This window comes from Molothrus ater, chromosome 10, assembly GCF_012460135.2.
Source record: "Molothrus ater isolate BHLD 08-10-18 breed brown headed cowbird chromosome 10, BPBGC_Mater_1.1, whole genome shotgun sequence".
NCBI lineage: Eukaryota > Metazoa > Chordata > Aves > Passeriformes > Icteridae > Molothrus > Molothrus ater.
Window position 1 is genome coordinate 1871933 of NC_050487.2, and position 12868 is coordinate 1884800.

General features: G+C 40.5%; 1 protein-coding gene across 1 annotated transcript in view; it reads right to left on the reverse strand.

Moving 5' to 3' along the window:
* The window catches only part of LOC118690109 (glypican-5-like), a 379548-nt gene that overhangs the window by 95055 nt on the left and 271625 nt on the right, over window positions 1–12868 (reverse strand). Inside the window, exon 8 of the mRNA XM_036388826.1 lies at window positions 4356–4506. Within this exon, the coding sequence (XP_036244719.1) occupies window positions 4356–4506 (151 nt within the window). The remainder of the gene's footprint in view (window positions 1–4355; window positions 4507–12868) is intronic.

A 12868-nucleotide genomic window follows, 5' to 3' on the forward strand; every position in this document is an offset into this window, starting at 1 on the left:
TAACACCTGTCCCACCTGAGGGCTGAGCTTTTTGAGATTCTAACCTCAGAGAGGTGAATCTGAAGACTGCAGTTCAAGTACACCACACATTTGGGGTCATCTATTCTGTCCAGTGGGGTTGTCTATTCTGTTCAAGGATGGACTAAGCTGTATTTTCCTTCACCAGAGGACAGCTCCACTCCCTGGGATTTTGCACAATGTTGCCTCAGGCTCCTCAAGACAGAATGGGATGAATTTCTGCCTTGCACAGGTGGTGTGAAACATCCAGCCTAAGACACAGGGATCCAGGAACACCTGGGTGTCCCTGCATGCAGGTGTGCTCATGCACTCGTGCCACAGTGGTGTCAGCACAGCCTTGGCACCACAGGGTTCCACAACCTCCACACAGCTGGCTTTGGCCTTGCACTAAACTCAGGTTTAAGCCTTCCTGTGGCCTAAACATTTCCTCCACCTTTGTTTAGGAGTGAATCACCTGATAATTTCCCTGAACTGACCCCTTAATGTTGGCTGTCATTGCTTGGGTGGGGCCCCATCCCAACACAGAGCTGGGAACTGGAATTCCTGGAACAAGCTTCCTTCCCCACTTTTTAGCAAACATTTTTCTCCTCTGAAAAGGAGGCAGCAGAGGCAGGACCAATGTGAACCTGTTGCTGCTCTCTTTTCACGAGCAGCAGGACTCTCATTTCTCTCCCTCAATCCTGCAGGGCACTGAGCACTCCCTGCTCTCTCCAGCATCCCCACCTTCATGTAAGGGTTAAAGAACAAGGACTGACACCAGTGGACTCACACTGTGATCAGAACCATGTAAGATCTGGTTCTGTGAGCAGGCTGGGCTCAGCAAAGCTCAGCCTAAGATTCTGCTTTGCCCTTCTGCCTAGAAACCTGCAGGACTGCAGCAGGACAAACCACAGAGTAACTTCCCCATCCACGCTCCAGATTTACATGGCTGGCTTTCCTCTTCTTAAATCTCTCCCAACAAAGCTTTGTTCCAAGATGATTCACAGATGTTGTCATTAAAAAGTTGGGACTTGCCAACAAATAACACATGGGCCTGCTTGAGAAACTGCTGTTCCCACAGCTTTCCCCAGGAAGAGATGCTCAGGGTAATTGGTAAGGCCTGTGAGAACAGCACATTATAAAGCATCTTCCACCATCCATAATATTTGAAGAGAATCCTGATTTCCTGAGAATTTATCTTGTTCATTTAAAAATGACATGGATAAACACACATGATATAGAATAGATAATTAAGCCCATTAACATGAAAGAAGTGTTGATCTTTTCAGGTAATAGTGGATGGGTCAAGCAAAGACTTATTTGCAACAAACACAAACAAAATCCCAGCACTTGCTAATAGACAGCCATGTACCTTAATTATAGACATAAAATAAAATGATTAATTGATATGCAGACATGAGTCTCAAAGGCCAGAAAGTGACAAACAAAAGGACAGGACTGTACTGTCCATTGCAGGATGAGCTGAACTACAGAGAGAGCAAACCCCAACCAAAAGGGAATAAAAACCAAGAGAGGGAAAAGGGTGTTTGTTACAGTGACCTGGCTGGAATCACTTAGGTGCTCACCCACTCAGGACAGGCTGAAATCCAAAACCCAGGAGCACAGCCCTCACCCACTCAGGACAGGCTGAAATCCAAAACCCAGGAGCACAGCCCTCTGTTAGCAGCTTGGAAAAGCAACCTGGGGAGTCAGCAGGGGACCCTGTCTGGGGAGATCTTTACCAATAGCTATGAACAGAAATGTTTCATGATGGTCACCCATATACTGATGAAATTCTTGGTCATTTAGCAGTAAGGAAAAGGCTTTTTTTCTTTCCTGGGAGGTGGAAAGAAATGAGCATTCAGTAGGTTTTCAAAAACTAAAAGCAATCTCAGTCTTTTGCAATGCTCTCAACACACAGAGCAGTAAATATAATTTTCATATAGTTTTGAATAAATGACAGATGTAGTACATATTTACTACATTCTCAATTCTGCAATTTAGAGGCTGACATTAAAATATTTTCCTGTGTTTTTCATGGGCCTGTTGTTAAAAGCACGGCTGCTTTGCCAGAAAGTGTGTTTGGAAAGGCTTTTATTCCTTCTTCATTCCTTTTGTCCTGCTGTGTCACTCCATGCTCCACCATGCCCCAAAGAGCTCGGTGGCATCTCACAGCTCTCCTTGTGTCTCAGCCACACCTGGAAGGCCATTCCCACTGGCTTCACCACCCTTCAAACCAGGGCTCCATTTGGGATTTGCCTTTAGAGCCAGCTCACCACTCAATTTCCAGGCAAGCAGGGAACAGGCAATGCTGTCATATTCCACTTCCACAAAACAAGGGGTAGATGGACTGGATGAGTTTAAAGCTTAGGAAATACAAGTTCACAGGCTGTACAACTGCCAACATCATCTCACAGACATGCAGCAAGGGGAAATTCAACTAATCTGATGTTTGTTTTTCTTTAACATTCTATTAAAGCAAAGCAGCTCCATAATGAGATTATTGCATTTTATCTCTTAATTGTATCCAGATATGGAAAAGAGATTTACTGCTAGTGGCTTGTATACAGTACAATATTTTAAAGCTAATTATGCTAGAGCATTACTATTGTCACACAATGAAATACTTATTCTTCTGTTATGAATCAATACCATTTTCTAAAATTTATTCTAACTACCTTTTTAATTGGATATACACCCTGCTAAATTCTGAAACAGACAGTTATATAAATATAATTCTTTTAAATCCAGGATGATATCAGCATAAAATATTTTAATTAAATAGATTGCAAAAAAGGAGAAAAAGTAACATTAAGTAGCTTTCTGTTATTAAAGCCAACTGAAAGTCAAGTCTTGAAAGCATTCAAGATTTTATTTTTTAACTCTGCCATTGTCCGTGGAAGCATGGATACATATCCTCCCCAAATTGTGTATTAATAGTTTGGTTGTTCATTGAAGACTACCAAGCACCTGGCTTTTGTTTCTATTGCTCCACACAGAGAGGAAATCATATTACAGTATTTATCTTCCTAAATCCCCAAGGTCTAAAACCTCTACAAGTCTTTTCTTTGCTTATGGATGAAATACAGTAAACAATTAAAAAGTTAGGCAAAGAGTTTTCAAATAACATTGTATCCAAGTTCCTTTGTTCAAATATACTGGTGAGTAGATGGTGAAAACCTCTGCTTGATCTGTCAGTTGTAATTACTTAATATTTTTAAAAACAGTGTCCCTGTGTGATGATACCCTGATCACACAGACCATCAGTGCAAACTAAAATGCAAGTATTTATAAGCTGGCACTGTAATTACCTGTAACACTTTGCACACATTCCAAAGTACACCTTTAAGCTTGGTTTTCCTGAACAAATATTCACATCAGGGACAGCTGAAGTTTTGACCACAAGCTGATCACAGCATGTTTGCAAATCTTACCTGAGTATGAGACACCTCCTCCCCCTCTCCACTCAGGGGCAAAGGGAGAAGGAAAAGGCATTTGTGGATCTCAGCAGAATCAAGCAGCAGTTTAAAACCTACCTGAGCTCCAGCCATCTCAATGGGCATTGTTTTCAGCACTCTCATACCTGTATTCCATGTATTTACACATCCAATCCACATTATATTTACACTATGGTAAATTAAACCAGTCACATTTTGGTGAGGGAAAATGAATCAGAACTTAGAGATGAGGTAAATCAATAATATCAAGTATTTAGAAACATCTTACTTTTTATTAAGTTACTGAAAGAATTTAACTACATATCATATTGCCAGTATGTTTGTGGAAGTTGTTAGATATTGAAGCTGATTGTACACTTGCTGACATATTATCCAAGTAATTTAATGAATAAATATTGCAGAATGCAATATCTGAGACTGTCAAGAAATTTCATTTAACCAGCAGCTCACCACTAAGGAAAAACCCCACAGTATTCCTTATGGTTTTTCTTCAAGAATATATACATTGAACCAGCTCTGGATCATCCTTCAGTATGATTTTGCAATAAATAAATGTTTATGTTAACAGAGCATACTCTATAAGGTCATCAATTGTCTATTTATCTGAAGGGCCCACATTATGCAGGAAGGCTATTCAGCATTCCTGTGATTCAGATTTCACTGCAGACATTATTCACTCTACATTTAAGTCTTTTATCTGCATGCCAAGTGTTAAATTATATTGGGTTACTGTCTGTATCATTCTATTTTTACTGCAGCCCTTCACAGATTAAGATTCCAATCCTTTGAATTTAGTAGGATTTTGACAGCAATTCAAGCACTGTAAGTCTTAGCTCTGTCCACCTAATTGTGACACAGGAATTTCTAAGCTCTCCAAGTGCCTAGAGAAGCTGTGTTTACCTGCTGTGTGCATCCTGTCCCCAGATCCTTGGCAGCCATCCTCATCATCACAGTCTCCACTTGACTCCATCTCCTCGCTCCTTCCAGCCCCACTGCCAGCATCCCGGGGTCCCCATCTCTCCAGCTTCAGCTTGGCCTTCTCAGCATCCAGCTGAAATGGAAGAAGTGACAAACAACCATGGTCAGAGTATTCACACAGTTCTACCCCTGGCACCCATCTGGTTTATACAGCAACAAACACTTTCTCATGCACTTTCCAGAGCAGCTCCTCAAGCTGGAGGCTGTTTCTGGCAATGGCATTCAAATATTCTGGAATAACAGAGTATGCAACCAAATGTTCTGCACTGTAGATGACCAGGGGCACTTATCAACCTTTTAACTGAAAACATCACATCTACCAGTACCACCACAGGGAGTGCTGCTCCTATAGCTGGGGAGTCTTTGCTTCTTTTCTGCCAGGGTCAGGATTAAACGCATGAGATGGTATTTCTTGTTGGGACTCAGATGTTTATTAGTGCTTATCTATGGTACAGTCTCACAAACCCTGAGTTCTACAGCACCTCACTGTAATAAACTAAAATGGAGTCCTATCTCTCTCTCTCTCTACAAGACCTTTTAAGGATAAACTGTCTAATTAAGAAATGACACCTAAATTATTTTTACTTTTAACCCAATAACCAACCACCTTTGCCCACAATGGGGACTTTTTATCCAATTACACAAAACCACCCAAACCCATGGAGAAGATGAAGAAGAAGGAGCAGCCTCTGCCCTAAACCCTCCATCTTGCTTTAAATATATAACTATATTCTAAACCCTTAAACTCTAATTATTAATTAATTATTAATTATGATTTGCAGAGACAAATCAAAAAATTATTACACATTTCCATTCAAACTCCACAGCCACCTCCCAGTTCTGTCATTCAATTGTGGAAGCCTTCTCCATGGCCTCAGGTCAAATGCAGTGTTCTCCTGGAGGTCAGTGCCTGGAGCACAGAAAGCCCAAAATTCTCAGTAACCAGGGTCCAACACACAGCTTTTCCTTTGCCAAGCACAGTTTGGGGAACATTTGTTAACGATGGTACAATCTGCCAGCTGTCCAAGTATTTGTTTTGAGGGATTTACAGTTGAAGACCATGACAAACTTCACAGCTGAGGTCATTTGCTACTTTTCATGATGGGCTTGGTCACTTGGAAACCTTGCCCCTGGATATGATTTTTAAGATGACTGTTCCAACTGCAAGTTGTTCATTAGAATATTTCCAGGACTGAGCACAGAATAAGAAAACCTTTTCTAAAATAAATTTAAATCTATCACACCAGGTCATGCTTGCTCTAACAACATATTTACCTCCCAACACTCAGCTTTTTGATGTTTAGATAACTCTTTCTCCTGCTGTCACCATGAACAGCTGCCTACTAGTAGCACTGTGGAAATAAATGATTTTTCAGCTCTCTGGTAGTTCCAAAAGATGAAAAATCCCATTTCCTTGGGAGTGAATCTAAACCCAGCCTGTGCATGTCACACCAAGAGCAGCACTACCTGGGGGAAAGAAAAAAACCCAAACCCAAATGGCTTAGACTAATAAACTGTGTTATAAGGCAAATATCTGTCAAGCAAGAATGGTCCAGGAGAAGCCTGAACCTTTCCCCCACACCTGAGGAGCACTGACCAGATGGAAAAACTGCTCTCAAAGCCTCTGCAGGGCTGCCAGACTGGATCTATCCAATACCCTTCAGCACAAGAATCTTCCTCCCAAAGTACTCCAGATCCATTTCAGGCTTTGTGATCTGCTTCATCCCAGAGGACTGATTATTCTTGGTACTGAGCAAAATGTACTTTGAAATGTAACACTTTGAATGATTCAAACTCTACAAAGGAGCAGTTCTGGGAGCTGGGGGTGAACTGGAGCACAGGGCTAACACAACTGCATTAACTGGGCTGAAAGGATGGTGATGGATGCAGCAGTTTCTCTGCAGTGGGAAGTTTTGTGTCACAGTCTCCTTCTTCAGGTGCTGGAGCTGCCATCCTCCACTCTGGGGCTGACCAACACTTGGAGCAGAGATCTGGTTCTGTGGAACAACAGATGCCAACTTCTACAAGGCAGAAGTCAGGAAATTCTGCACCCTCTCCCTGCAGAGCTCAGTTTGCCCCTTCTGAAGACACAAATAACTACACAGGGCAGTGGGAAGATCAGCAAGTGGGAGGAGAGGGTATGGACTCAAGTGGGGAAGCACGTTGAGCACTCTCTAATTGTTACTGCATGTCTGCTTTTTATAAACAAGTTGCTTAATGTTGAGCCTTGGTATTCACAACCATGAAGACCCATGTCACAGCAATACAAAACAACATTTTTGTTAAACAATTGGAAAATTTTGCCTATGGGGAAAAAGATAACTCAGTTCTTTCACAAATTTATTGTGTCCTGGTCATATTAGAAAAGCCTCATCCATTCTTAGTTATAATTCTTCAGAATGAAAAGAAATGGCTAAGTGGCAAACAGAAGAGACACAGAATTTAATAAAGGGTTTTAATGACTGTTTGCAAGTCAGAGCAGAAATGTTTACTGCCTGGTAAGGCACTCCTCCTTTGCAAAGATCTGATTTCCTTCATTGCCCATGGCTCCAATCCTGACCTCTGCTCAAAACAAGCAAGACTTGAACCAAATGGGCCCCAGCTCCAAGGAGGAAGCTGAGCTTTCCAGCATGGTGCACTGCAGCATTTCTGGGTTCTGGCGCCGTCACTGCAGCAAGAGAGGAGCTGGAGCCAGGATCTGCATCTCCTCTGTACCTCTGAAGGTGCATCCAGCCCTTCCTTGGCTTGCCAGCAGAGAGGGGCCACCAAATGACCCTGAGCCCTGATATCCAGGTTCACCATGACCACCTCAGCTCAGGGGCAACCTACCAACCCCTTTCACCTTGGATACCCTTTCCCAGCCTCTTCACAACAGGGCTTTTATGTCCTGTGGCTACCACTTAGCTAGAATGATGGACCAGAGCCTGATTCTGAGCATCAGAAAAGCTTTATCTAAAAAGAAACTCATTCCAGGAGATGGGACAGTGTAGCCCCTTCAGTGAGGAGCTCCAGACACACCAAGCATCCCTGTTGAGAAGGCAATATCACCATTTTTCAGTGACTTGTGACCCAGCATCCTTCTCTTTTCCACATTCTGAAGGGACAGCTGTCCTTTGGCTACTGCCACAGGAATCCAGTGAGATCAGTGTTTCAGGGCAATAGCAAAGCTTATGGCAGCATGTCCCAGTCTCTTTTTTTTCACAGAATAACAGAAACCTGTCTCAAAGGCCTGAGACTGCACCCTGGAGGTGTTTAAAAAAGCCTGGACAAGGCACTCAGTGCCATGGTGAAGTTGGTGAGGTGTTAGGGCATAGGTTGGACTAGATGACCTTAAAGGTCTTTTCCAACCCAGAAAATAGCACCAACTGCATCAGGATGGACTGGGATGGTGGAGCTGTAGAAGACCAGAATGGAAGACATTAATAATAATTTTTGGTTCTCTGGTCCCAGGGGCTGGCTGTGGGCAGGGAATACCTGCTGTGCTTGGTGGCTGTGGGACTGCAAGGTCCCCACAGAGGAGATGGAGGTCCCCTGAAGGTTCAGGTCATCTTCAGAGACAGCCTGGCAGACACAGCTCTGTTAGAAACCTTGAACAATTCTCCAGGCTGCTGCCACCAAGCACAAATCCTCCTGCTTCCCCAGATGGCTGTGGGGAGAAGCAGAGTGCCTTGTCCCTATTTAACACTGGGGAGCAGAGATGAGAGTCAGATATGGCATTTCTAGCACTGCTTAAGAGGCACTCTTAAAAAACACCTTATTTTGGTGGCTCTTTCCCTGCCAGCTGACAAATGATGCCATCCAGCCACTCTGGCAACTCTGCACAACAGCTCCTGCCTGGTGCTCAGAATTGATGCCTTGGTTAAGTAACTGCAAGGAATTTCAGGCTGGGCCCTGCAGCTTGTGCCTTTACCTTCACAAAGCAGAAGATTCCAGGGAATACTGCAATTTAACAGCTTAAAAATTAAGTCTTCAAGTTTTTGTGAAAGATTTTTTTTTCCCCTTTTGAAAAGGTTATATAAGTAGATCAATAAGATTTGTACAGTCCAACTGGAAACTGACTCAAATCAGGAGTTTTCCCAATATTATTCCCTGCAATAAGCTTTGGATCAGGTTCATAAACCTCTGAAGGGTTTCTGAGAAGCTATATACTGCTTCTGTGGGGAAGTTTTAGTGTGTGTATCTGACTCAGCTGAAAGTAAAAATCACATATTACTATTCAGCTCTGAGTCAGACACAGATGACTCTGCTGCATGGATTTTATTTATTCCAGCAAAGGTCCCAACCTTAAGTGACATTAAAAAAAAACCCCAAGCTCTGCTGACATAAGGTTTTCTGGAGAAGAAAGAAATCATATGAGAGTGGCTCCTGTCTTTCTCCCCTGTTAATACTTCATGATGTAGCACACACACTCCCAGTCACATAAAAGAGTCCTTCAGACTTCAGAGGCTTCAAAGAGCCCCTGACACAGAACCCCTGAGCTCTCCACAACCAGTGTAACCCTAATTCTCCCTCTGAACACAGGTGTGGCAGAATACAAATTCATTATTGTGGTTTTTCATGAAGCCATGTTCCACCTGAATACTTCCACACTTTAATGAAATAATAACTGCTTCCCTCATGGAAACCATTGTAGAAAAAGGTGCCAATTTCTATCTGTTCCATTGATCAGTCTATTTGCATCATATATGCATGTGTATGATTTCAAGCTGTAGGATGATAACCCCATTTTATCAGAAAATAGGTTTTAAAAATTGTATTTTACACCACAGTTTCAGACTTCTCAAGTCAATGAACACAACAATGAAAAGATACTCTTTGAATAAAGCCACTTAAAAGTTGTGTGCTTGGAATATTCAGAGAGAAATTCCATAGAATAATTGTTCCAGAGGGATTTGGTAATGAGTTTTCTACATGACAGATTGCACTGTGAATGCTTTTTCCTTCTGAAAATGTGAAATGTGCCTTGTGTCCACTCACCATGTGAGCACACCTATCACTCTCTGGTGTTTCCAGTGGGAGGAAAAACCAGCTGATTGTACACTGCCTTTAGGAACTCCAAGCTAAACATGATTTTTTCTCAAGGTACCCACAAGCAGCTGCCTTTTTCAAAGTGCTCTAGTGACATAATAGTGACATAAATATGATTTGCAGAGACAAAGGTTTTGTCAGCTTATGCACAAATAATGCACAAAGCCTCATCTTGAAAAGAGTCATAAATGACTCAATCCTCCCATTCATTTCTTTAAAAATAAAAATAAAAAATCCTTTCTAAACCATTATTAGGTCAGAAATGACTACAACTGGAAAAGACAATGTGCCTTTGTTTCTGGCCTGTTATATACATTTTTTCTTAGGAACTGACATACTGCTTTAGGCATAAAGCTGCATTTTACTGGTGCCTTGTGACTGAGCAGATGTTCTGTCATTTCACAAAACAATAGCAACATAACAAATTTTAGACATAACTGCCATGTATACTCTTATTCCAAGTGGGACCTCTGAGATAACATTTATGGCTCATTTTCCTCCATATATGCTCTTATCTCCTTTATAAAAGCATTTGGCAGTTGCTTTTTTTTTTTCTTCTTTTCATATTATCTAGCACTCATCTATTACAATGTAAGTAAGGAAAATAAACTTATTTAGCTTCAATATTGTCAGACATTTTCTTTAGTTCGTTCTTCCTTTGTCTCCATTTCACAGAAACCCCAAAAGGCCTGATGAATTATCCCCTCCTAGTTTCTTCAGGAAGTGCTACAGCTCAAGGAGGTTTCTCCTGCTGTCACCATGAACAGCTGCCTACCAGCAGCACTGTGGAAATAAAGGATTTTTCAGCTCATTGGTAGCTCCAAAAGAGCTCCAAAATCCCCTTTTTAGCAGAAGTGAACAGACATTCAACCCTCTGCAGCAACCAACACCCCCAGCCCTCCTTCTGCTGTTTATTCAGATCCTTCCAATAACCTTTCATGACACATCCTGCTTCACAAGTCACCTGGACACATTACAATCATTTAAACGAACAGCTATACATAATTTATGGGGCACACTTATGGGCTGACAATGGCTTTGGAATTTTATCCACATCCCTCCAGAGCAGACCTTTTCAGCTCAGGAACTGGACCAACACTGGTAAATTCCTTTGTTCTGTGGTTTTCTCTCCAGCCTAAGCACCTCACATTTACATACATTGATATTTGTATTTATTGTCTGTGCCCATGCTCAGACAATATATAAATATATAAAAATATATCTATTTATATATTTATAAATATATATAAAATATATATTTATAAATATATATAATATATATTAAATATAATATATATTATATATAAATATATATAATATATATTTGTATTATATATAAAAATATATCTATTATATATATATAAATATATAAATATTTATATATAAATATATTTTTATATATAGAATATATATAGAATATATATAGAATATATATAAATATATATAAATATATATAAATATATATAAATATATATTTATATAAATATATAAGAATATATAAATATATCTATTTTATATGCAAAATAAATACATATATTTATTTTATATATTTATATATAAATATATATTTTATTTGCATATTTTATATTATATGCAATATGTATATTTTATATGCAATATAGATTTATTTTATATGAAGAGAAAGCTATCTTGAGGCACATGGAAACATGCTAAGTGCAAGACTCAGAAAGGGGGACCCAATACCTTCTTTTGCCCTCTGCCTTAGTGTATCTCCACTCAAGGAATTTCAAAGTTCTTTTTCTATTTTTGGCAATTTTTTCCTCAGGTTTTTCTGATTTGTTCTCCCACCAAGTTTCTCAGAATAACCCTGCCCTCTCTGTATTGGTTTGGGACACTGCAGCTCCCCACAGAGCCACCTTTGGATAAACTGCACCAATTTCTGGGGGAGCAGGACAGGCTTCCAGATCCAGCAGCAGGAGGGACACAGTGACAGAAAGCTTCCTTGGGATCACTGCATGTGGCAGGGGAAATGACACAGCTGCTTCTACTGTGTTTTCCATGTTGTTTTTCATCTTCTGCTTCATTCTAGGATTATTTTGTTCCAAGCACATTGATTATTTGATCAACCCTCCCATTATTTCTGAGCATCTCCAGTAGGAGCTGTACATCTTCTGGGAAGGTCAGGATTTGTTTTCTGATTTTATCCATCTTTTTCTAAGCTAAAAAGCTGTTGGAATTGGTATTTTGATTTGTTTTGACTTGCTTTTATCCACATCAAATCACTAAATTACTGCTTTCAGAAACAGCATCTGTATTCCTACAATGGCTTTAGATTCTTATGGTTTCAATGGAAGTTTCTTGCAAACATTCCTTTATTTTCTCTATATTCCCCTCCCAATTTTAAAGCCTTAGCTTCTCCACACACACTTTCCATCCTCTTTCATTGAGGCTTTGTATTTGCCCACATCTGTCTCTACCTGTGATTCCTTTTTGCTCCTCTGGTTTATGCAGATTGACTTGTTACCCTCTTCCAGATATTTTCACTGCCAGGTGACACACTGGATACCTACAAATCCACACTTTCACTTATCTTTGACTACTTTTCATTTCTCCTCTGAGTCCTTCCTCCAGCCTGGCTGTGTCTCTCTGATTTCCTGGCCATTCCACTGTAGATCCATACCCAAGAGCAGAGGAGCTAAAAGCATTTATTTCTTCCTGGTTGGGTTACAAACGTTTCAGCAGGAATCTAAAGATGCTTTTTAGAGATTCACTTTGTTACACTGCACAATTAATGCTTCTATTTTTGCAGTTTATGGTTTCTGTTTTCCAACTGCTTATCCAAGGAGAGCTAGGAGACTGCTAGCACCAGGAGCAGCTCAATATTCACTGAATTAAGTTAAACAAGCTACAAATGTTCTCCTATTTACTGATTTCACTGTGAAGGAGCAACAAGAATGTGCACTCACAGAACCTTACACTATTAGCAAGAGCTTCATAGTAACAGTTTGGGTAAAATGTCACCCAAAAAGCACAAATAGTGACTGATTGTAAAGTGAGCACAAGTTAAAAAAATACTTGTTCCAGTTAAAAATGTGCTTAAGCAGATGTTTACAGAGAAGAAAGAAAATCTGATTTAAATTCAGCAAGTCAATTGGGGCAAGGGAGCAGCAGAACCTCTCATGATGTCTGGTCTTGGTGTTGGCTGTACATTTTGGTATTTTGTGATGCACTAAAGAAGATCCTTCTGCTCTAGTATCTAACATGCCTAACTCAGACATAGATATTGGGTTAGTCCCTGCCACAGCTGTGAATTCCACCTTTAGACAGAAAATGTAGCCCAGTGTTGCCCACAAACATAGCTGGCTTTTTAAGCTGCAGTATGTGTCGTTTGAAAATAGAGCATATGGCAAAAAAATCTGTCGTGTTACACTGAAGACTCTCTGCAT